The sequence below is a fragment of the Haliaeetus albicilla genome, chromosome 20, assembly GCF_947461875.1.
Source record: "Haliaeetus albicilla chromosome 20, bHalAlb1.1, whole genome shotgun sequence".
In the NCBI taxonomy this organism is placed as follows: Eukaryota; Metazoa; Chordata; class Aves; order Accipitriformes; family Accipitridae; genus Haliaeetus; species Haliaeetus albicilla.
The window spans coordinates 3,456,789-3,483,691 of record NC_091502.1 but is presented as its reverse complement, the minus strand read 5'-3'; the positions used below and the strand labels follow the sequence as shown (position 1 = coordinate 3,483,691).

Genomic DNA, 26,903 nt, shown 5'->3' with positions numbered 1-26,903 from the left:
TTTCACATCATCTTTTTATTATTTTTACATATAAATATTGTAGTGTAAAAGCAACTTCTGATATACAGGTATGACCATGACTGTCATATCCTCATGAAATATTAATACACCATGAAACAAAAATATTTAGACAGACAGTAATTCCACTGTGTTTTCACCTACCATGTCACTGTACTTACCTTGGGATACAGCTTTATAGATCAAGCAGTTTACAAGAAATGTTTGATACAGTGCCAAGTTGCAAAGCATTCCTTTCTTGTTATGTGTCCTTTGCAAACTGCAAGTCTATTACCAATCAACATGCTTTGCATATGAAAAATACTCACCCCCTAGCAATAATTTATTAAAAAGATAACACGCAAAAATGCTGCACCATTTTAAAATGGTATGAATTTACATCTATTTAAGTACAAATTTTAGTTAGAGAACTTAAATATCAACTAAATCGTGCTTAAATAAATAAATAAATCCCTTTCCTTTAAAAACTGAAGGCAGAAGGTACCAAAAGATATCATAACATCAATTTTCAACAATCAGCTCTTTTTTTGTCATACTTTAGCACACTGTGTGAATATTACATAAAGCTTCAATAAATGTTATCACTTCATTATGGCTTAAAGTAATATAGAGTAAATAAAGTGAGTCTGTCCTCCCACTTGAAATATGCTTTCATGTTTAAATATAAAAACTTTGGGAAAATTAAAGTATTACTGACCATTTACAATGATTTCCATGATTCTTTTGAGATATGGAAAAAGATAACCATGAAAACTAAAATACAGTAACATAACTGGTATGAATAACAGACAATGAGGGAAGACAATTAATATAGTTGGAGAGCTTTTTTTTTTTAAATATACACATAATTCAATATATTAACAATCCATGCACTACTGAAGCATTTTAGATTATTTTTCAAATAATTAAAACAATTACTAAAATGTGAAACTGTACACTTCAACTTTTATAGTTAAAAGAATCTCTTATGAAAATGTAATTGCAGGTATACATTAAATTGTACAAATTTAGATTTGCACAGTAGGTGTAGAAAACCACAGAAAGATACTCCATTATATACCTGGATTTTAAACTTTCATGGTACTCCGACTTCAAAGATGAAGTAATTTTTAGGGCCTATTCAAAAATTATCTATAAAAAACATTATGCTGGCTTTGGAATTTTCAAAATTCTGATGGCTATTACACCAAATTAGTAATAGAAAACCATGAAAATTCTTTTAGCTACGTACTCACATTCTTGACAAAACTTCCTATTCAAGATTTACTCATTCAGTGTGTAAGGAAATAAAATGTAGGCAAACCTGAAGATAGGTTATTTCAGCTAGCAGGTTAATAATAATAATAATGCTCATCTGTATAAAATCCTACATGCCTGAAAATAATAAAAACTGTTGAACTACTAAAACAACACTGAAGACAAACATTTTATTAATACAGCAAGCTGTTAGAAAGCAAGCAAAGTGAAAACTTACAAATTCATCATTTTTTAAGAGAAAAAGGGCAGTATACTAGTCAATCTCCATGCTGGCTCATTCTTTGTTATGTGCTAAACAGATTACATTGGCTGTGCCAAAATTAGGAATCCAACATGATTTTACAGAATTATATCCACTATTTATATTGAACTGATGCATCACAACTGTGGACTGGGACTTGACAGCCTAATGCTTTAATACTTCATTTTTATCATAAGTGAAAGAAATTGACTTAGACATAGCTGTGAAATTTTTGATTTTTAGTGATAAAATCTAGATGGTTTTAGTCAGCACAAAAAAGTTGGTGGTGTGTAGCCACCATCATAGTTTACATACTACCACTGAGAACAAACAAATAAAAAAATAATTCAGGTTGCACAGTTTAAGGCTGGTGAATACTGTATTGGCAGAATGTTGCTTCAGCTGCCAGATGAGCTTCTGAGACAAAAAAACCCAAACACCACAGCTGAAACCAGAAAATACATGCCAAAATTTTGCCACATGCCAAATAGAACAAAAGGACAATCCAGGACATAATTGTTCTCAAAAAAATCTCCTAAAAGATAAGACAACTAAATGACAATCATGAACATTGGTTATTACATAAATAGCCTCTTCTTCTGGGGCTTTAATTCTCTTAAAAGAGACATCTAATATGACTTCCTCTTTAAAAAAAACTGCTCAACAGTTACTTGATATATGACAACATCATTGTCCTACGTTTATAAAGGAAGACTCTGCTATATGTCATACTATATTAAATCTTTTACTAAAATCAAAGTTATTACAACTGTAATAAATATAGTTTTAAAAAACATTTAATGTACAATTTTATTTACATACAAGTCTGTTAAAGGAACAACCTCCAGAAGAAAATGGTCTTCAAATAGGTCTATTTAAAACACAGAAGATCCACTACTCTATTGGAGGTGATGATGTGTTTTAGAAGGGCAAGTAACCAGATTTTTATTAACTGACTGCAACTGTGTTATCGGCTACTGGAAATACTGAAAGAATTCCATGAGTCTGTATTGCCTCCCCACCTATGTCTTCGCTGCAGAGGTGGCCTTTGAGTGTTTTTGTGGGGAGGTACCACTGAATTCATGACAATAGGTATGGATATTTGATATTCATATCGTTCCAACATCTGAGCAATCTTCTCACGAGTGACCCCATGTTTATTCCTCCTACAAAAATAAAAATTTAAATAAATTGTCTGGTATGTTTATATGTTTACAGTCTTTAAGAAAAAGAAAAAACCTCTAACTTAACAATTTTAGTTCTTGCTTTTCATATTTGAAATTTCACTTTTATTACACTGTATCCTCATTCCATCAGTATTCAACTTGCGTTAAGGTTTATTTTAACAATTCACCACTGCATATATTAAGTAACAGAAAACAATACAGTCATTCTTCTTCATACAGAAATGTGATGTTATTCACCAGGACTATGTACCTAAATAACCCTAGAAGGCTTTGCTTTCTATTTATTCATCAGATTTTACATGGTATACTAGCTAATGAGTAGAGGGATGATTAATACTATAAGACTACTACTTACAAAAGAAATGTTCAAACTGGCATAAAAAAACCAAAACTACGTGGTTTCAAGAATTTATGACAAAATGTCTTCTCATGAATAAGTGTCTATATAAAATAAGGAGCAATTTTAGTTTTGAACCAGAACAGCATGCTCATGATAACCTTTATCTACTAGCTCTTACTAATACTTGCTGTAAACTTACAAAGGTACCAACACACATGTAAGGAAAGAAAGGCCAAAAGCATTGTCCCATTCTTGCAGTGTTTAGCGAACAGCTGCTTTCAGTGAGAACTTGGCCTATTAAGAACCTGAGACTTTAGACATTATGTTAGAATATATCTATCTCCTTAGTATCTATGGAATAGGATCCTAAAATCCATGTTAGCAGAAAATTTTGGTCTCTGCCAAAAAGAAAACCATGAGGCTCTTGCACAAGCTGAATGTCAGAGAATTGCCAGCACTTTAACAGAACTGAATCTGAAAGAACAGATATAAAACAAGATGTTTTGATAGTATAGACAAGCATTTGTCATAAACCAACATATTCTTATCACATCACCAAGAAACCTTGTCCAAGCTGAATTATTTCCAAGTCATACCAATAGGGAATATATGCCTGCATCTTTGTGCTTTCTGCCAGGGACAGAAGAGGCATGGGCCTCCTTACCAACTTGCTCAGTTCTATAGAGGAGAAATCAATACTGGGAACAAACAGGCTATACTGGAAAAAGGATACTCTATACAGAAATATTTTAAAAGACTGATTTCCCCCCCACCCCCAAAAGTTCGTGCATATCATTAGAACAAAGAAGTACACATCAAGTTGATGAGGGTTCAAAGCAGACTGCAGGTAGCACACTAGTTTCACATTCAGAATGGAAGAAGAATTGGCGATCTCAAAAGCATTCAGAATTACGCTGGCTCCTTAAGCTGTATTTTATGAGCTTTCTTTCTGGGAAGAAAAGGCTTAAGTAGAGTATTTTTCTCATAGACACTCTTCCTTTGAGACAACATCAGAAGCTAGAGTGATCATCACAAGCAGCTCATTGTTTAAATACTACTAATTTCTACATTGTGCTAAAGAAGTCCAGGAACAGCAGCATGTTGAACTTACCAGTTAACCAGTCTTAACAGTTTTGATTTTATTCATGAACATGAACAAGGTTAATGGTAGAGAAAAAAGCCAATCCCCTAGAAATATGGGGATCCTATAAAGCACTTGACTCTCATGACAGAAGAAAACTGAGAAGAGGAAGTCTGAGTCCTTTTATGCCAAATGGTGGAAGCACAAAGTTATTCAATATTTTCTATCTTAGTACTCCTAGAAAAAGATTACAGCTCAGGTGCTCTAGGCATAAAGTGCACACTTGTCCACAACTGAATGGACTTGTGTATAATCACTTCATAAATGAGCAAGTACTTTTCCTTAAAGAACAAGGCAAGATGATAAAATCACCACCAGCAAAATCGCATCAAGCATAGAAATTATTTTTAAAAAGGAAACAACTCTTGCTGTATAGTGTCATTAAATACTGGGATGTCCTATTCAGGCATGTCTTTGTTCATCCTTTGGTGGCTTGGCTATGCTGAAAGAGCAAAAAGCCATCTATCCTTAACCAATACAGAGGTACCAGCAAAAGCTCCTAACAGATAGTTAGGCTTTGGAAGCTGGTTTTGCTTGGACGAACACAGAATCTATTGATAAAAGCAAAGTTCTGTCACTATTAAATGCTTGTGCAGGTAATTTTTTTCTTAAATTAAAACAACATCTATCCCAAAATACAGATTATATTCAGGATACCTGCTATTCCCCAAAAGCTTTAGTCAAATGTATACTTTTTTTTAAAAAAAAAGTTCTAGTTCCCAACTGACCAGCTACTCGGAAGGCACGCAAACATGACAGAGGGTAATTTTTTCATCCAACACTGATTAAACACTTAAAAAAGGAAATAAAAAAAATTTTAAAAATATTTTCTCTTCTACCAGTGATTTTGCCATTCATTTGTTCTCTCATCTGCAGTTTTCAAGATTTCCTAAAAGTGGTATCAAAGTACAAAATCCCTTTATACAAAGGTCTAAATGCTATGCAAGAAGTCTTGAGCACTACCATAAGACATTCATCTGTGGAGTCAAGTTGTTTTCACAAAAGTTACAAGCACAAAACTAAACTAAAAGGAAAATCACTGAGTGACTCTAAAGATGATTTGTACCTCCCAGGCACACTGGAAGAAAAAGACACTGACACCTATTCCACACTGAAACATCTGTCATGTTCTTGACAACAAGAATTTACCCAGTGTTGACCTAGAGAGTCTTTTCACAGATTTCTCAAACACACTAAGCAGTAGCAGAAACAACCCTATATAGTACCTAGAAATGCACCTGACTTCTAGAATACGGACATATTATATCACTTGATGAAAGTTACTAACAATCTAGACAGCACCACTAAAAACAAATAAATGAGGAGCATGTATCCAAAATATAAGAAAAGTCTTTTGCTAATTAAAGTAGGAGGTAGTGTATTTTTTTTATTCCAACTACCAGAAACAAAGAGTCTTAAGTGATCCTGTTTAGGAGGGATTTAGAACGTATGACTCTAGACACCTAATAAAATTACCCATTTATTTATTTATTTATTTATTATTTATTTATTATTTGCCCCAGTACTACACAAAATGTTGAGTTCAAAATTCATAAGGGGAATGCCAAAACTACAATAACACCTCTATCATTATCTATTTCCCAAACACACGAATATGGACAAAAATCCAAACCCAACCTTAAAAATTGAGCCCTCTCCCCAAGCAACTGAAAAACAAAATGAAACTTCCTATCACCACCTTTCCTAAACTCTCAAAAAATAAGGTATCCAGACAAGAGGCCTCTATTTAAATTTTTAAAGCAACTGGAGCTGCTAAAACATTTCTGGGAAGCTCCTAAGAACTGGTAGCAGCACTTCACAGTTCAAGGGTTTTCCTTTGGTTTTGGGAAAGATACAAACTTTACTCCTACAATTTATGACTGGAAAATGAAATTCAACAGTAACAACACTTCACATTTGTTTATCCTGTTACCTGTTAAGACCATGTGAAAATGTGAATTTTCCTGGAAAATGAGTCTGTCTCATGTAATGGAAACCTCATACTGAACATCTTAGAAATGTCTGATTAATTAGCTTCCTAACCTCGCTGTGCTGCACCCCAAACTAGAGAAACCTTATTAGAATTCATCCTACAGACAGAGGACTCCATCTCTAAAAGTAAGTTAGCAGTAGCTTAGGAGCAAAAGGTGAAAACTTTAAAAGATAAAATAAATAAACACAATAAAGCCCAAGTCAGTAATGTATTATACACACGTACTTCATGCATTGCAGGGGCTACTTTACAAAGCTGAAACAATTATAAGCCAAGCCAGTTGGAAGCATCTAAAATGGCAATCAGTGAGAGAACTCTTTGCGATCAACCATGAAAATATTACATTACATTTCAAACAATGAAATATCCTTAAGTTGGTTTGATACCTCATAGATTCCTAAAGCAGATACATCTGAGACAAAAGAGACGTTAACCAGGAATAATAAGCAGCTTCCCAGGCACTCTCACAACCCAGAATTCCAATGACCTATGCCCAACAGTACTCTTAAGTCAGATCCTCTGAAGACTGGGGACAATTTCACAAAATCTTGCAATAGAATAATCTAAAACATGAGCTTTCTTTTTAACCTTTACTGATTAGTAATGGACCACTGTTCCTTGACACTGAGACATCTACAGAAGTAGACATAACAAAGCACTTATATTGATGAAACACTTGCAAAATGCGTAATTTCTTCTCGTCTGCTATGTATTTCTTGCCATCAGCGTTTGTAGGATGAAATTTCTCAGAATAATTATTCATTATAATAGTCTCAGAATAATTATTCATTATAATAGCAGTGATTCTTAAAGGGGTCCATCATTTTTTTACTCACGTGCAACAACTTTAATACTGACTTCTCAGGCCAGTAAGACAGGACCTCTATTTATTTGTCTGTCTGTTTATCCATAACACTTCCATTTAAAGGTGTATCTCAAAATGCCTATTTAAATAAAATACATTTTATACCAGCAGTTAAGTATTTAAAAAAATAAGACACTGAATAAAATATAACGTACCACATATATGTTTATGTGTGCATATTTATCTATCTCTCTCTATATATGTACAATGATTTCTGTAATATAAACCTTACTTTTCTAATTCTTCAGGATCAAACTTCCACCAAGTATCTGGCTCATGGAACTCCACTCTGTATCCCTTTTCTAGAGCCTGCAGCAAGCAAACAAAAATGCATGGTATGTGTATCATTATTATATAAAATGTAACAAAAAGTTTATAGACCAGTGTAATAAATAGATGTAGTTAACTCTGTGGTGGTAGCATGCTGAATTTCACTTACCCCCAACCCATCTTAGCTTTCATTCCAGGCTAAGCAGATTAGATCAAGTCAATCCTTAAATTGGTCTGAACTATTGCCATACCAATTACTGATTGTATGAATAAGCAGTCTCTCTTTATAAACTTGAGCAAGGAAAATGTTTCTGGACAAAATAGACCAACTTATCTCATGTGAAGGTAAGTTTGAAAAGTTGTAACAGATGATAAAATCACACAACAAAACCTACCACTTCCACATATGGCTTCATTTCCCAGGCTTGAGTATTAGTGTTGTCTATTATAACTGGAGATTTTCCCTGCTCCATTGCTTGCTTTGCTGCAATGAAAAATAGTGCAAGTTAATGAACAACTATGTAACTCAAAATGGTAAATGTAAACAAACTGTTCCAGATGTTTTTTGCACTAATCTAATCTGAAACATGCTTTTCTAAGAAAAGGAGTAAGAGCACTGAAAGGTAGAGACAGGAATGGAAAGAAACAGAAGCAAGAAGGTAAGAAAAATTAAGTGAAGGGCATTAAAAAACAGGTGGTGGTAAACTGATGCAAAAGGGTAAATGGGAAGTGTAGAAGCCAAAGCAACACAACAGAACTGCTCAAAGTCTGTGGCCTGCTGAGTATAGAGATCCTGGCATTAAACCATACCCTGGTTCCAGCTTTACCAGCCCTGCTGGGTAACACATGGTGCATTCGTAACTGAGACCTGTGGTTATGTATTGCAGTTCCTCCGACACAATGCTAAGAAATAGGTGGTCTTCACAGAAAGACATCACATATCTGAAATATTTCTGAGATCCATTAAAAAAAAAAAAATTACAGCCATGCTGTCTCTGCTTGAATAATGTTTCAATTCACTGGCCAATTTCTACCAAATCCAAAAGAGGGCAGATGCTTCAGGAATAATAAGCTGCTTCTGAGTTCTACAAAACAGCAACTGGTAAGAAGGTACATCCAAATTAGCATCTTTACTGATAGAAAGACAGACAAGAGCACAGCCATTATGCAATTTGTTTGGCAGGACACTTAAGCAGTAGCATGTTTTTAACTTTGGACTAGCAAGAGTATACTGCTTCCTACCCAGCAGAAGCGTCCTAGAGATTACAGTGCAGAACTGAGATCGGTTGGAAGAGTTTAGGGGACAAAACACACAAATCTGTTGGCTACCTGAGACTCATCAGCTCCACTGCACAGAAAAACATTTTGGCACTACCTTGATGGCTAAACTGGTATATCTTCATAAGCCCAAGACTTGCTTTAGTCTTAATAAATCAATTAAGCATCTATCTTATGCCTAAACCTAACTTTGATCTTGAGATCAGGCATTCTTCTAAATTCCTTACACAGTCCAGAAAGCATTCTCAGAGGACTCCTAACTCACATTACTAGGATGTGTCCCTGAGAAAAACAACATTGCACAACCACTTTTTCTAAGCACATCTAGAGAGCACGATTATGACATTCAGCTCCTACATAATGCTACACAGAACACTTACCCAAGGAAGTGAAAACTCAAGTTCTACACCCTTATCAGCTTGATATCCACCTCCATTGCATACAAACCTGGACAGCAGTTAAGCTATTCTTACCAGAAGTTCAGCTATTCTTAACAGAAGTTCAGAAGGAACCCCTGCAGAGGAGAGTACCTAGAGAGGGTACTTGAGTATCCCACTTTTGGGACAAATGGGCTACCTTAATTTTCATTGTTTTAACTTTCTTCACCTTTTTATTTTGAAAGCAAGACCTCTGCCATTCTTTGCAGAAAGGGACACAACTTTCACATCTTTAGAAAAGCACTGTGCATGAATCAGTAAATAAGGTTCTTTTTGCAGCCTGAATCTAAGCCAGATCGAGAAGCAGACTGGCAACTTATGATTGAGTATCAGATTCATGAGTATCAGATTCATCCTCCAACAACTACTCCAAAGCATCCTGCAATTGAAAGTAAGGCTTTTATAAAATCTATTCCTCAGCTTCTTTGTGCCCCAGTTAATCAGTAAAAACATAACAATAATTCCTAATCTATTTTATAGAAGCATCGTGAAGATGAATTCCATTAAAAAAATTTAAAAAATCAATTGCTCTGATGCTACACACTGAAGCCAAGAAAAAAAAAATTTTAAAGTTAGTTCTAAGCAGTACTAGCAATGTGAGCCACAAACACATCAAGAATTTCACATTTCAAAATTCTTGCAGAAAAAGAGCAAGGATTCAGTCCTTCTTTTAAAAGACACAGAAAGGGTGCAAAAGTAAAAAAAAACCCAACTAACCAACCAAAAACAACACCAAAAAAACCCCAAAAAGTATTATGGTTGCAAAGCAAAACTCTGAACCTTAGGAAATACCTGAATTAAGGCTGGGTGTGCAGTAATCATAGGGCATATGTATTACCACACTGTCCTTAAATACGCATTTGAGCACTACTTCCTCATATATACTCCTATCTCTTTCAGCACATGTGATGGACTTGTTCAGTAGTTGAATCGGGGGGGCTGTATCAGATCATTAGCATGACCCGAGCTTTTTTTTTTTTTTTTTTTTTTAAAGTACTCATGAGATAAATGAGTAAGTCAGGACAACTGCAAAGGGAGAAGGATGAAGGATCATCTTTTGGTGAATGTTCTTGAACATCATCCCACCTCTTTCCAAGTGGCCACTACTTTGCATGATCTTCATTTTCTGGCTGCCCAATTTTACAAGTTACAGGTATCATTTACAGAAGCGGTATGAACTCATCTCAATATGAAGACAGTGAAAATTTATTCTGAATATATGAAGTTTAATTACTACTACATACCCTGAAGAAAACATCTAAGTTGCTAAGTTTGGCATCCGAAATAGGAAGATATTTTTAGCAACTGTGCTTTAGCTTGCCAATGAAAAAGTCAGAATATAATACTACTAGCGCTCACAGGAAAGTTAAGATCATGAACTAGATGAAAGAACTGAAATATCTGAAGCTCAAAATACTAAAATAACACTCATACAAAAATGTTTCCAGGAGAACTAATAATGTTCCATTAAACAAAGTTAAAATAGTCTGCATTAAATGAAAAGCAAGATGCACAATGAGTGTGAAGATTGAAAAAATACATCTGTTGAATACCTGCCCATTTAGTGAACACTGCTTAATCTGTACACTGAATGAAGCAGGGATCTGAAGGAAGAAAAACCCTAAGTTATTGGAGAGAACTAGGGATTTATCTTGATAGGAAACAATCCACACAATAGGAAGAAATTAAATGAACAGACTGGGAAATAACTTTGTAGATGGAAGGGAGGAAAAAAGCAAAGATAAAATATGTTCCAATGGAGCACCAAGAATCGATGGAAAAAGCTATTAAAAAAAAAAGAAAAATATACTGCCCTGGCTTCATTAACCTGGCACAAATGATCTTTCTGAAACCCGAATCTAGAAAAGAAAACTGGCAGGCTGACAGAAACAAGGGAAAAATCCCTGAAATATGCATTTCAGAAAAGATTCATGAAGGTAGCAAGAGAATAGCCAATTTTGTAATGAAGATAATGGGACCATCATTAATTTACAAAAGCCTGTGAAGAAAGATTATATTATAGCTACAACCCACTTACATATTCTACCATTCTGTTTTAAATATGGATCTAAGTGCTAAGTGTGCTGACGTAATACCTTAAAGTTTTAAATAAAAGTAAAAAAGTTACTAATTAACTTTATTAGTCCCTGTCAAAACTGAACCAAACAACAAAAAAAAGCAGATAAACCCCAGCTCAACCTGTCAAGTCAACAATGTTAAAAACACATCAAAGGCAGCCAAAATTTCCAGTAGAAGTGGCAGGATGAACTAAAATAGGAGACACTTAGCAAAGCCACAAAACTGAACTTAAAGGGCCTAAAACCCTGTAAGAATGACACTGATTTCACAATTAAAGTTGCAGTGGCAAATTAATTCTAGTGTTCCTAATATTTGTGCACTTGACCTTATAACCTTCACATTAAATGTGTATGTGTTTTAGTATCAAGGGTATGTCATTCACTGTCCTATAAACATTTGACAGTTTGAAATTCTGTTCATCTAAAATTTTTTTTTTTTCCCCCCTAATGGGTCTCACTTGTAACTAAGTTTTTCTCATACTTACTGTATTATCCCTCCCCAAAAATGGGGGGAGGACAGTTTTAACAGAATAATTTTTTCATTTGTGAAGAAAGTACATTTTTGCCTTCTCCAGAATTCTGACATAAGGATTATAAAGCTCTAGCTAAAATATGTTGCCATATGAATATTAGGAAATATATAAATAACTTATGCAGCTGATATAGTCTGTATGAAACTTTAACCTAGACCTGCTCATCAGAAAAGAATCCCAACTATCAGGATTACCATTCCCCTGAAGTTATCATTTTATGTGTTTCAAGGATCCACATGCAAATGAAACCAAGAGCTTCTGAAGTACTTCAAGTCAGAGAGCTCTATCTAAAAGCAGGAGATAAGAACTGCATATAACTTCAACTCAAAGCTATTCTGGTAAATGTTTTGCAATGGGGGTGTTCTAAACAACACAGCACAGCTGTTCTTGTTCTTACTATCAAAATCACTGAAAAACTAAATTATATACTGTTCTTGTTATCAAAACCACTGTGTAACTACATGATACAGAACTAGAGAGATCTTAAGGTCCAGTCAGAAACAGCCAGAAGCCATTATCAAGTGAGAATTGTTTGGTGGTCTTATAACTGTGAAGTGTTGAGCCCTCTCATCCATAAACTACCACCTTATCAACACTTCTGCTCCTCAGGTTCCTATTGGGAACTTCATTCAAAGTACTTATTATTGCTGCACTCCAACCTCAGAAGTGCTCTTTATAATTGATATTCTAATGATTGCTTTAAAAAATTCCTTCACTGTTCATACAGAAATGTTCCCTGATGTATCACAAATTTTGCATTAGGGTGAGGAGGGAAAAAAAGGGGAGATTATTTTTTTTTCCCCTTGGCCCTCTGTATCTTTTGATGCAAAGTAGTAGTCCTCTAGACAGGAAGGAAGCTCCTGCTTGAGACACTGCAGCACAGACAGTAATCTACATGCACAGGCAGTGGAGTTGTTTGGTTTGTCCACTCCTTGGAGTACACCAAACAGACAATGAGATTCTCAGAAAGCTGCTACAGAAAGAGCAACGATCTGTCTGCTACCCTTCTTACCCCAGGTACCTACTTCCTTACCAATTAAACCCAACCTTTGGACACTGCTAGATATTAAGAAAGATGACTTACTAAAGCTGTTAATCTACACACATGAACTAAAATCTTCCTCAGAAAAACTCTTCCATAAATTCTGGATGAACCTCAGATCAAGAAAGATACTGGAAAAACATGATATTCTGCTGTTGCCAGCACTAAAAAGGTTCAATTCTGCCATCAAGATACTGGCATCAAATGTAACAAATCAGCAGGTCATAGCACAAAGAGGAGAGATTTTCTATTTTTAACTCTGAACCTGCTATAAGTTCAAAATTTAAGGTGTATATATACATTAATTAAAACATAAAGAATACTTTAAATATATACTTCTATATACCCTATGCTAAAATATATATACTCCTTTTCATATAGACTATTAACACACATGCACTTTATGCAATACTTCTGTTTTCTAAATATAAGCATAATTTAATAGGATTCCTCTTATGCATTCAAACCTCTCTTCTGGTTCCAGTCATGGGCATCACCAAGCTGAGCAGCATTATATGTATATCCATCTTGTTGACGAAAATAATCATCGGTACTGAATACAATGCCATCACAACTTTGACGAAGCAGAATACTGTTAAACAAAGGAAAATGCAAAAATATTTTAACTTTTATTTTTCAGATAGAAAAAAAAGACACACAAAAAAGAATATAGCTAAAATAAATTTAACTGTGCCCTATTTCTGAGCTTCCTGCAAACTTCAAACAGGTTTATAAAAGTACACTCATATGTATTACCAATAATTCTAATCCAAATTAAAGCAATACATTTTTTCCCCCCTCTGCTATTTCTGTATTTGTTGTTTCTTCCCCTCCACCCCCAAGAGATGTTTGTACCCATCTAATTTATGGTTATATTGCAGTGAGTTCTAAGTACCTAATAATAATTTAATGTATTTAATAACATTTTTCATAACAATTCTCATTTGGAATTATCTCTAGAAACCAATCTGATCATGAGGAATCTGGATGCAGCTGAGAAACGAACTGCATGTTTAAATCCTTTTTCAGCACCTTAAACTCTCAACATGCCCTCTTCTGACCTTTGCCCATGCTGCTTGCACATACAATGTGGGTTGAACAGGAACAGCAAAAGAAAACTACTGATTTTTACAGCAATTTCCCTATTTTCAGGAAAAAGTAAAAGATCACAATAAGCTTTCAAGATTGTCCTACTAATGAAAGTCAGGATCACATAAGATCCAATACCCCTCTATCTCAGTTCTATGTCTTCTCCCACAACTCTGGTGACACAGTCTTACTTGCCTCTATATTGTCATCAACTCTGGCACTCACTGGATCTATAAGGCACTGGAATTTACTACCCACATGAAAGCGCTCCTTTTCTCTTTTTTTTCTGGGTTACTTTTCTGCAGCTTTAGCAGTTGAGCCTATTCAAGAAAAGGCCCCAAAAGGTGATACATTAAAAGTGGCTAACTATCAATGGAGACCTCCCCTGGTTGAGCAGCAGTAAGCTGCTACATGGGTGACCACGTCTTGTAGAACTGTGGTTTCAGTCTAACAGGTGACAAGAATTTAAGATAGGATTTTTTCATATCTCAGTTTCCATCAGGGAATTATATTGTTTCCCTATTGTTCATACTTTAGTGCTAACAGGGTGATAGGAAAGCCATGAGCTTTACTATCCCTGCATGTATTACTTCAAATCAGGAGAAAAACAATCATTCCTCAAATCACTTAAACCACTTGAGAGTGTTTTAGCTTGGTTTCCTAAGGCAATGCCATTCCACAGTGAATTCTGGACATGTAGGCTATTTCAACAAAAAGCCAACAGAATATTCTCTCAAGAATACTATGAATTTTTATGGGGGGAAAACAAACAGACAAGCCAAAGCATAACAAACTTGTACACAAATGGATAAAATGCAGAGATTCAAATTAGAACCCATAAAGATAAAATTGCAACACAAATTTCACATTTACTCAGTCTTTTAGGTCTACCATTTCCAAGCAACACAGATTTTTTACTGGCTAGAAGTTTACTTCTTCTATAGGTCAGAACAGGTTTCATTACATTCTGCTTCTTGCACAGCTAACATTAAAGACTACGGGAGAAATTTAAGTATACTTTAGTAAACAATAAAAGACACTGTGGGGAAGCCAATGAGGGTAAACAGAGAAACTCAGAGGGACACAATTGCAATGTTCACTGTTAACATGTTTATTTTTGTCTATATTGTAGTATTTTATATTACTGATAATGTGTTTATTAATTACAGAAGTTATTGTAATAGGTAATGTAGGAATACTACAAAAATCCATTAAGCTTTTCTAGAACTCTGTATTTGCACTGTCATGAAATGCTGCAGTCAAACCTTCTAGAAGCATCACAGAGCTGACTTTTGCATTTAACTAAAATTCATCCTGAATGTTGCCCAGGCACGCCAACAAATACCTGTGAGTCAGAGAAACTGATTATAGCAAAGTTACAGGGAATAATTAACTGCTGGTTGATCAAGATCATTAGAATCTCTGTCAAAACAAATCCACATTAATCCATCCCAATCAGCAATCCCCATTCTGCCAAATGTAAACTTTATTTTCAGAAAGTCCTTGGAAATTGGGGGTTAAAGGAAAACCTTGTAAAACTGAGACAACAGTACAATTCTGTTTAAAGTCTGAATTACAGAGTAAGTGTGATTACAAACCCTCCTTAACTATTTTTGTTTTCTATAGTATATTTAAATTTGAAAATAGAAAACAGCCAGTTAGTGCCACAGAACATTTATAGCCATTGCAACACTCAAGACATCACTGTCCTATGGAAGTTTAGGCAACGATTCTGGGTCAGAAATAGGCAATGTACCCAAAGGCTACAAAAACCAAACTGCACTAGCAGTATGTGGGTTTGCGCTACTGCTGAGGTGGCAGGAACAGAACAAAATCCCAAATAATGTAGGAAACAAATGGATGTTAGTTCTAAGTCACTAAACTTTCATACATATATCTGCAGGAGCAGCTACGTAAGTTTCATTCCTACACAAGGAACTTGCTATGTTTTGTTACCTGTCACCAACAACAGACCTGTTGACTGGGACACTGTATTACATACTAACTTACATTCCTACACATTTATTGTCCCACTACTATGTTGTTGGTTATTTTTGCTTTTAAAATACAGAGATCTGTAACAACAAAATTCAGATTACTGAGGACCAGAAGAAACTACTAATGATGCAACTATCAAGTAACATGATCAAAGCTGCATAAAAGCTGTTTTTTCCTTCTTCCTCTTTCTCCCTTTTCCAGAGTATTAAAGTTACCTCAGGACAAATAGCAATCCTATTTCAGAAAGCAGAGCGTGATACACCAAAAGCACTGCCACTTTTTTTGGACATTGTTCAATAATTATTTTTGTTGGAGCCTATGTCTTTTAACAGGATGTGTATTACTGGTTTAGGAGAGCACAGAAGGATTCAAAGCCTACTTTTGTTCTAAGTAGATAAAATGGTACCAGTAAATTTTATACCACACACAAAAGCATTTTCTTATATCTATTCCTCTCTTGTATAAAATATTTAACAGGAATTTATATTCATTAACTTACTTGGCCATGATTTCACACATGGTCCAATTTTCTTATTTACACTATGCTACAATTGCCAATTAATAATGCTAGAAAAAAATGGATCCATCTTCCACCCTCACTTTTTGTGTGCTGAATGTATATACACACACATCTTAAAGAGTAAGGACCATCTGCCTTAATAAAAGGGATAGCAAATAATAACTGGGATTCTTCTATTAGCTGTGTAGATAGACACACCCCTACGGCTCCTAGGAGCCTGACCATCAGGTATCTGCAGGAATATATATGAACTGGTGAATCAACACTAATGGGGCATTCATTTTAATTTTTATGTCTAGGAACAGACTCTGCTTGCTCAGTGTTCTGGAGAATAAATCACTTACTCAAATTCTTCTACTATATCTTCCAAACATCATTAGTAGCAATAAAGAAACACAATTACAAGGGTTTGGGAATCTTACAAACCCATCAACAAAGTTTATTCTTGAAATATTTTGTTATTATTCACTGAAGTTCAGAATACACCACAATTTATGTATGAACCTATATAACTGATATATTGTAAACCATGTTTGCAAGAATAATCCTAAAACTACAGAATTTGGGAAGGCAAAGTGACTACTAAAGAGGCCAGAGTAACAGAACCCTTACCCTACACACAACACACAAGCCATCACAAAGTAATGATTTTATGAACCAAAACTTCAGTTATTACAACACTGATTGTAGCCTGTTTCTAAACTGTGAAATTATATCATAAAACATAAAATTTTAAAAGCCTGACAATTGCGTCTTTCAGAATTCATAGTATTTAAACCCGTAAAATTTAAAACACTAACATACTTGTTGGTGTCATATGGAATAATTCACATACTTCTAACACGTATTTGGAAATAAAATTTATCCCAGACTCATGAACTAGGAAACAGAAACAACAAAAAGCACACCCATGCAATGAAAGCATCATTATTATCTAAACCTACAAAGAGATGATATTCCACTTTTGAGAGATAAAGAAAGAAAAAAAAGATAAATACATCTTTACACATAATACATAAAAACCACCCACCTTCGAACATGGACAGTGAAGTTAAAGCAGATATAAAATTAAAGTAGCTCACTTATTTTCTCCAGACATGCTATCTGATCTAATAGAAGATATTAGCTTGACATACAAAACTCACCTTGAAACCAAAATGCTCATTTTAACTAGTCAGCAAACCAACACGCATTTTTTCCAGCGCATGCATACACACAAACACAAATCCTGCCTTAATTTTTCTTCAAAACTAAAATGGTCCCCAATCTGCACCCTGATTAACCTACTTTGAGAGATGATTTTATTATAAAGATCTCTCAGAATCTAATAATTGACCTATTTAAAATAGCTAACATATCACAGATGAGGAAAAAAATAGACAATAACTATATATCATTTTAGAATCTGTAATATTACTAAGCTATGTAAATGATATTTTAAAAGCATTGTTTGTAACACTGTTTACAGAAATACACAATTAGAAACAGCAACACACAATTGTTTCTACATTCAGCTGTAAATACTAACTCTAACTCTTCTGTTCCAAACATCAAGCTCTCAGGAAGAATGGCCCCAGATAAACATGACTATATATTTCTGACAATTGATTTCATTCAAAATGTACTTCTTAAATGACACCAATATTTGTTCTTTCAACCTGATTAAGCTCCTTCTTACTCAAATTCATGTTCAGGTATTTATGGCGGAATGGAAAATTGCAACTGCTGCCAAATTCAGTAGCAAAATATCCTAAAAATGCAAGTCTGTTTTCTTGTAACTTTTTCCAGCATTATAAGATCATATTATCATCTATTTCTAACTGTAGCAGACTTTTGTTACTTGGGCTAAAGATATCATTGCTGGGTATCTGTCTGGCCAAATTGTTTTAGAAAATGTCTAACTAAATGGTCAATCACTTCCAAAACCAAGGAAGAAATACAGCATTTTTATCATGTTTCATTATTCCAAGCTTGTCTCTGAGAAGCTTTGGATTGAGGAAGTGAACTCTGACAAAGTACATGTGTTTATTTTTCCTGAAAAAATGTTTTGTAAATCTGTCCAAGCTGCAGGACTTCAAAATGTCACGTTCACCGAAAACAACAGTGAAAAGTACTCATTTTTGTACAAAGTAGAGCAGAAAATGCAAAGATTCTCACTGCAGTAAACCCATTCCTGAACACAGCATTCTGGCAGTGGCAGGAAGCTGATTCAGTACCAATACTGCATTGTAAGAACACATTTCTCCCAACACAACCTTAAGAATGGCAAGAGAAGGAACAAAATTGGCCTAAAATAGGAAGGACATGGGAAGCGTAATGGTATAAACACTGGAACAAGCAACTTGCTACTGGCAGCAGAGCTAAGAAATAGGGACAAGGCAAAGAGTGAATGAAGCGCAAGGAAGAAATTGGTACAATGTTGCTGGGAAGGAGGTAATACCACCAGCTGAAACAGGGACAAGATGAATCTGGGACGAAAGGGGGTGGAGAAGGAACTGAGAAATCAGCTTAGAATTTAGGAGCAGGCGTGGAGCTAGTAAGCACAGACCAAAAGCCATGGTTGGATAGGAATAGGAAAACAAAACTGGAAATAGATGGATAAAGAGATAGGAACTCAAATGAGTCTCAGGAGGCTGGGATTGTCTACGTCAGGTGAATGCAGGAAATAAATCAAGGATATGAGGGGAGCTCCCCAGTGACCATGAAACTGCTAATGTTGTGCTTATATTTAAGGCAAGTAAAGACAAGGACCCAAGGAACTAAAGGCTGCTCAACCTCACCTAACCTCAGTTCTGGAAAAACAACCAAAGTGCATCCCCTTGGAATCTATTTCCAAACATGTGACAGAAATGAAGGTAATCAGGAGGAGTCAGTGGGGGTTTTGCAACAGACAAATCATTGTTTACTGACCAGAATGCACTCTCTGATGAAAACAACTGCCTTTGTGGATGAGGACAGAATGATGAATGTAGCATACTTTTGAAATTATCAAGGCTTCTGACATCATCTCCCAGCCAGTAACAAGCAGAGTACAGCAAGGGACGATAGTGGGACCAATTTTTTCAGTATCTTCATCATTAACCTGGATGATGAGGCAGAGAACTTGCAGATGACACCAAATCAGTAGCGATGCCCAACATACTGAACAGCAGGGCTTCTATCCAGAAGGCCACTGAGAAACTTGAACACCAGGCTAAGCAAAACATGAAGCCTAACAAGGAAAAGAGCAAAGTTCTGCAACTGGTGAAAAAGAAATCTAAGCATCAGTACAGGAGAGAAAGCGACTGGTTGAGCAGCCCTGCCGAAAAGGCTATGAGGATTACAGTGGACGTCAAACTGGAGATGAGAAAATGGTGTGCTCTCATCAAAAGAAGAGCAAACCACATGCTGGGCTTTATTAGAGAAAATGTGGCCAGTAGATTAATGGAAGGTATCATCCACATTCTACCTGACTCATGTGGTAAATTCTGAAACGCTGCGTCCAGTTTGGGGCTTCCCAGTTCAAAAAACATGCTGAAAACCATGAAAGGGCTGAACAGATGACTACCAAGATGGTTAAGGGCATACAACCTAGGAGGACAGGTTAACAGCAGCTGGGCTTGTTTAGTCTGGCAATGAAGACAGTAAAAGGCCACCTGACATCAGGCTATGACAGTAAATACGCCCATCCCCTTACCTGAAGGGAAGCTGCAAAGATGAGAGCCAGATTCTACCAGGTAACAGTACATGTTAAACACAGGAGAACACACAGAAATTATGGCTAGGGAACTTCAGTTTGGAGATTAGGAAGAACTTCCTTACTAGGAGGGTAGTACTGCACCAGAAAAGTTTGGAGAGACTGTGGAGTCTTGTAGGTTTTTCAAGATCAGCCTAGACAAAGACACACCTGATCTGATCCAGTAATGGTGAAAGAGCCACTCCAGGCAGAACAATCGACTAGTTGACCTCCACAAGCCTCTTCCAAAAAACATGCCTGTGATTCCAAGCAGCTGGGATTGAAGAGTCAAAACAAAACACAGACTTCAGTGGAAGATTCAGGACAGACACAAGTCAAGCTTGGGAGCAGGAGGAAAAGTGCCTATACTTACAAACCCTTACTTCGCACAAAACGCAGATAGGAATTCAAAATTCCTGGGTCTCACTGCTGCTCTGTTGACATTTCATACTTGGGAAACCCACTTGCAAGATGCAGCTCATTCCCTTCTAGTGCCAATCCACACAGATGATGTCAAATTTCTGCTTTTCCTTCACAGTCATTTTTCTAGCACCAGTGGTGGAGATATGTCTGCAGGTGCTAAAGAATCAAAGCCTGCAAAGATACCTGTGGGTACTAATATGACATCAGAGGACTGTATTTGCTGTCCTCATCTACACTGCAGAATACTATAACATTACACAGAAAAACATATTCAACTTTATTAAGAATAAGACTTAATTAATAATACATATATCTTCCCCATAGGCAGACATTAATTCTGGGATTTTCTTCCCCCTCAAGTACCCAAGACATGATTTTATGGGAATTAACAATCGCAACCAAGTGTTGAACACACAAAACTGCATATAATTGAATACGCTGAAAAACAAGTCCCACGCAGTTCAAATTCTGCACCCAAATTTGGTGACTATTCTTGACCTTGATCTCAGTGCCCACTTTCCCATCTGTTAAATAAAATTACTAAATGATCTCACTAGCGAGAGATGAAAAAAGCATGAATATGTGTTCATAAAAACATGAAGATACTTAGAATCTTTCAGTTAATACAAATAATATATTTGGAGAAAGATTCAAAGACAATTCAGCACACCAAACATGGAAAACAAAATATTTGGTACCTTCACATTACGTATTACCCAATTCCTGCATTGAATGAGGCACCATTTTTTCCACAGGGTTATTTTTTTAAATTTTCTACATTGCTTTCATATATTAAAGGAATTATTGCAATAATACTCACACAGGCACATGCAGCTTCAAAAATGCAGGTTTACAAAATAGAGCAATCAGTAACTAGAAAATATTATAGTTAACATTAATACAAACATGTAAGATAGAAATTTCTAATAGGTATTTTTCTATGATATGGAGATCACAGTCTCCTAAATATCAGGAAAAAAACCCACAAAAAGCAAGGTTACTCCATTATACAAAAACCAAGGAAGATGACGGTCACTGTATCTATTTCACAGACTCTTAACGTACAACAGAAGATAACCAAAGACGACATCCCATTTGTGATGTACAGTTTCTGGATGAAGCCCAATGAGTAATTACTGATACAGTAATTTTTTTTTTTTTTTTTGTATGCAAGAGAAACCTATTTTCACTTAATACAGATAGTGCCTGTGCTCTATGTCAACTTATGTGCTTTTTAAAGTAGCACTCCCGCCCCGCCGCCAAAGTAAAAAACCAAGTTGGAGATGTACCTGCTTTGAACCCTGTGAGACATCCACAAGTATATTTTTAAGGGAAAATAATACTTTTCTTGTGTGTTCACAAATAAACAGAGAAGTTGACAGACCATAGTATGAAAAAAAGGGGATGAGATTATGCTCAGTTTCATCAACACAATGAAAACAAATTAAGTATTTTCAGAGTAGCAAAATTCTTCTAATGGTCTTTGAAGATTTTTTGCATGGGCATAAAAAAAGTACTTCTGGTTCAGCCAAATTAATGCTGTTAGATTGGACGGAAGATTTTTTTAAATGAATGAACATAAAAAAAAAAAAAAGAAGAGGTAAACCATCACATTCTAGTACACCTGAAAGTTTCAGAATAAAAAATTATGCAATTTAATGGATACAGAACATTTTAAATTTAACACAAAACAGCTCCTGTTCATCATAACTCTAAAGGAGACAAAAACCCCAAGCAAATCTTTTTAGTATTTACTGTTATTTGTCCTCATTAAGTAAAAATTACTGCATTTTAATAGCCTAATTTACAAACACCAAAGTTTGCCAAGTGCTTACAGATTTTTATTTTTTAATTCTCAAAAATTTTGATTTTAATAAGCTTCTCAGCTTTAAGTCTTTACTTACCGAGAAAGTGTTGATTTCCCTGAACCAGGCAGGCCTCTTAAGATTAGGAGCAATTTCTGTGAACAACCAAATCTTTCTTCAGGTAACTGCAAGGAAGAAAAGCTGTGCATTCCTTCTGTACTGTCAGCTTTTGGATCCTTCCAACACTCTTCCCTGGTTTCACAGAAACCATTATTTTTGAGTCCATTCTGGTCATTATTTTGGAGTCCGTTCTGCTCATTATTTCCATTTCTGAAGACCTGAGTAGTATGCATTTCAGTATGACCAGCATAGTTGGTACTTTGATCAAGCAGTAGAACATGACCATTGATATCAGTATTTCCATGGTAACCATGATAATTTTTGTAAGAAAGTTCACCATTCTGAGAAGGAAGAACATTTGTTTCTTGTGGTGGGGAATTAAGTATCTGAAAATGCGATTGATGGTTGAATCTAGGAGGAAGAGGTCCCTGAGGTACTATGAAAGACTCTGTTGACTGCCAAGCAGGTCTGAATTCAGGCACTGAGTAGTTCCAATATTTAGAATCTACTTGTCCATTAAAGGTATTTTCATTTTTCCAGCCGCTTGCTTCCACAACAAACTGCTGCTCGCTGCTTGTTTTCTGACTGTTCTGTTCCCCAGAGAAACACCGCTCATTCTCATTAAATGGTTGTGGGCTGCCCAACAATACACATTGATAATCCTCTTGTGCGGTTTGACTACAGTTATATGGAGAGTATTGTTCCTGAGAAGTTTCAGTTTCTTTTTCCTGAAAATTAGTATCTAAATTTTCATTTTCCAGCTGGTGAATTTCCTTATAGAACTGGTTCAGTTCATCATCTATTTCTGGTACAGGAGAGGAAATAGTCTGCATCTTCTTTGCCTCCTTTCTTTTAGCTCTGTTTTCTTGCAATTCATTCTGATCTCCCTCACTGCTTCTATATTCATTGCAACTGCTAGATTTGTCCTGTTTGTTACTTTCAGCAGGCTGGTAAATAGGTCCAATAAATTCTTTGCTTGTAAAAAACTCTTCATCTGAAAATGTAAAATTTCTATTTACTGAGAATGATGTACTGCTATTTTTAATATTATCTTCATCAGCATTATTTGTAATAAAAGGGCCTTTCTTTTCTTCAACTTGAGTGTCATTTATTGATGCAAGTGGAGGATTTACATTCTGCACAGTTTCTGAATCAAATGGCTGACTAAGCACTAGATTATTTTCAGGGAGCACTTCATTTAGTGTTCCCAAGACACCAGTAGGTATTTTCTCTTGCTTCTGCATTTCATGTTGCCCTTGGTTATCTGAGGTATATGCTGGTATCAAATCATTTGATGTTCTCTCAGCATCCACTTCCTCCTGAATACCTTGGTTATCATCATCAGAGGGTTTCTCGTAAGGCCCTTCTGTTGACTTCATTTTTTTAGAACATGGTTCAATTGTGATTTCATCCTGACACTCCAAGAGCCTTACTTTACTTTCAGCATGAAGCATCTTAGAAAAAAATGAATACGTTATCAGCATGCACATTTTTAAAGTAAAGTATTAAAAAAAAGAAGTTATTCAGGCCCATGATATGCATCCTCAGACCCTCCACGGTCACAACTAAAACGTACTCAACCAGAAGAAAAGCAGACATCACCTGGTGGAAGTATTGTTTAAACAAAATTGCCACATTATTGCACATCTTTAGTAAAGAACTACATTAGTGCTGTACCAGTCTAGCATTCACATTTTATGATACACCTTAAATAATTTACAAATCATACTTTTTAAATGTGAATATTTGAAAAATTAGTTACATCAATAACCCGTTCTTTACTGACTTACGTTAATCTGCCAAGTGTTATAAATCTCTTTTACAAGATAAGCATGTGCCAATTTACAATGCACAAACTGATGCCTGACATCACTACTATGACCAACAAAAATGCAAGTACTTCAAACACAAGGATTATTTTCTGTGACAGGAACTGAACTCAACTAATTCATTTAACAGCAATCAAACAGATGCTGGATGACATTTATAATTTGGTACTAGTCAAATAAGACTTGAAATTAAATCTGCAATCTGTTATTATATTTCTGGTACTGGAACAACTAAAGACCTTTGTTAGGGACCAAGACTATTTGGTTGCACATTTTCTAAAACTAAACACAAAAAAGCAATCCCTGCCCCAAACAGACTGCATTCTAAGAATGAGCCAATAAGTTTCAGAAAGATTAAGAGAGATGAGAGCAATTAAAAGCAAATCAAAATGGCACTGACCACCGTGACATGCTGTCATGCCTCTATCCATCTATTAGTTAGAATTACTTGGATTTTCCTTTGTATTCCAGAGGTCTCAACAGAATACAATAAAAAGCAATAGCCATTTTATTATAAATCAAGTGCCAAATAATTTATTCAGCAACTCCCCGCCCAAGCAAATGCAGGACCAAACAAGAAAGAATTTTTCCTACTAGAGGGTATATTCTACTGCTTTCTGTAAACGTTTCAACCTTCTAGGAGTAAATATTAATAAAATGTCACATGCTCTTCAGACTGGACAAGATATGAAGTCCTTTATCTGAAAAGGATCTGTAGGTAATATTAAGGGAAGATTTGTAAGTTAACATTTATCAACTCATGTTCACTTGCAAAACTGACAAGAAAATGTGTTACTCTGGGCACAGAGTAACTCACCTACCATCCAAAGGAAGAAAATCCTGCCATCCTGAGCCTCAAAATGTCTAAACCAAGGAGATTTTACTGTTTGCATTTGACTTTACTACTTGGAAGACAGCACTAGTGCCAGAAGGTGGAGAAACATGGCCATGAAACTATCCCTCTCCCTCAGAATTGGTGGAACAATGTTGTGGGTACTATGATCTCTCCTCAAGATATACACATTTTACGCATAGCTCCAGCTTCCCAGTTCCTCCTTTTTATAAAGGAGAAAGCAAGTATGACATTATATGAATTGTGGACTCTATCCCCTATCTATCAAAAAAATGTTACTCTACCTCCACTCAAAAACAGGAATGGGGAAAAAAAAAGTTGCCTTATTAGCTTCTATGTCCTCATCTGTCTTCTGGGATGGTGATTAAGCAGAGCCCATATTCTGATGTGGAGTGAAAACAGAGAGCATCTGAATGCTTGTTGCACAACAATATCTCTAATGATAGAGGATGCTACTCTGCGACTGTCCCCCACAGGAACATCCTTTCTTGCTTATCTTTAACAGACCTTCTCTGACTACCCTTTGGGATAGTGAAGTTGCATGCGAAAGCATCTCCACCTGCATTCTTGGGGAGCACTGAGCAAGCAGGTACTGAGAAAGTGCAATCTATGTGACAGCCTTGCTTCTTGAATGGGATAAGCATAGGTCTGTCATATTTCTGTAAAAAAATGTTTGTAAGCATTGAACCTGAGCTGGCACATGTGATTCACCAGGCTGGCACTTGCAACGCTAAATCACCACTCCAACTAACCTGCCGAACATCCAGAGGATCAACCAAGTAACTCAAGGCCTTAAGCTCCACCTGTACAACAAATTTCCAAATGGACAAAGGCGGCGTATGTGGCGGAACTTAGAGATGGGGGAAACTGACTGCTTGCATGACCACCTCTTTCTGGGTGCAGAGGTGACAAAGCACGCAGACCAGCGTCCCTCACACCGAGCCAGGCCGCACCTCAGAGCCCGCACCGGGCCGGGTGCCCGAGGCGAAGGCGCGGCTGCCGGGTGCCGCCAGCCCCGGCTCTTGGTAGCCGCCTCAGCCGCTCCCTCCCTCTCTCCCCAAGCCCCAGGGCAAGGCAACCCCCCTCCCCGCCACACACACACTTCCCTCAGCCCGGCGCCCGTGTCCCACAACCTCAGCAAGCCGGCTCCTGTGCGCCAACGCCGCCGCTCCCGCACTATCCCCCTTCCCCGCCCGGCGGCGGCCCGAGGGCTCGGCCACGGCCCCACTTCGCCACACTCTGTCGGCGGCAGAAATAGTGGCGGCGGCGGCGGGGAGAAGAGCCTTCCCGGCCCGGCTGAACAGAAGCCACAGCCACTATGCGGCTGAGGAGACCAACCTCAAGGCAGAGGCGCCCGCCCGTCTTCCGCCGCCTCGGCGAGCAGCGCACTCCCGGCAGGCGGGGGGGGGCTGAGGGGGGCAGGCCGGGGGAGGGGGGGGGGAGCGCTGGCAACCTCTGGCTCTCAAAATGGCGCCGCCTCCCTCTACCCCTTAGCCCCCGGCTGTTATGGGACTTGTGGTTCCGGACGGGCGTCGGACTACAACTCCCGGCATCCCCCTCCGGCGGGGCGGAGCCGTCCCTTAGCGCGGGGCCGTTGGGCGCGGGAAGGAGATGTCGCGGGTAGGCGCTGAGGAGGCGGCCGCGCGCGCCGGTCCCTGAGGGGAGATGGCCGCCAGCCCCGGCGGGAAGGGGTGAGACGGGTGTTCTTCTGCACACCCCGTTCCCCCCTCCCCTTGCCCGGAGGAGAATGATCTAAGCACGGGGAGCGGGTTTTAGCCTATTTTAGACTCTTTTAGACTCTTTTAGGGGGTTGTTCTCTCAGCGTGCGGGGAGGTTTTGCGTTTGTGCACAGCCTGTCCGGTGGGAGCTGA

At 37.0% G+C, this 26,903-nt stretch overlaps 1 protein-coding gene across 1 annotated transcript; it reads right to left on the bottom strand.

The window, feature by feature from the left end:
* Positions 1-26,462, bottom strand: N4BP2L2 (NEDD4 binding protein 2 like 2). Its single transcript, XM_069808034.1, has 6 exons — positions 26,371-26,462; positions 22,330-23,804; positions 13,148-13,272; positions 7,708-7,796; positions 7,275-7,351; positions 1-2,682 (listed from the first exon to the last, which is right to left on the bottom strand). Exons 2-6 carry the CDS (start codon positions 23,802-23,804, stop codon positions 2,484-2,486), a joined length of 1,965 nt encoding a protein of 654 aa, XP_069664135.1. The 5' UTR covers positions 26,371-26,462; the 3' UTR covers positions 1-2,483.
* Between the last annotated feature and the right edge of the window lie 441 nt (positions 26,463-26,903).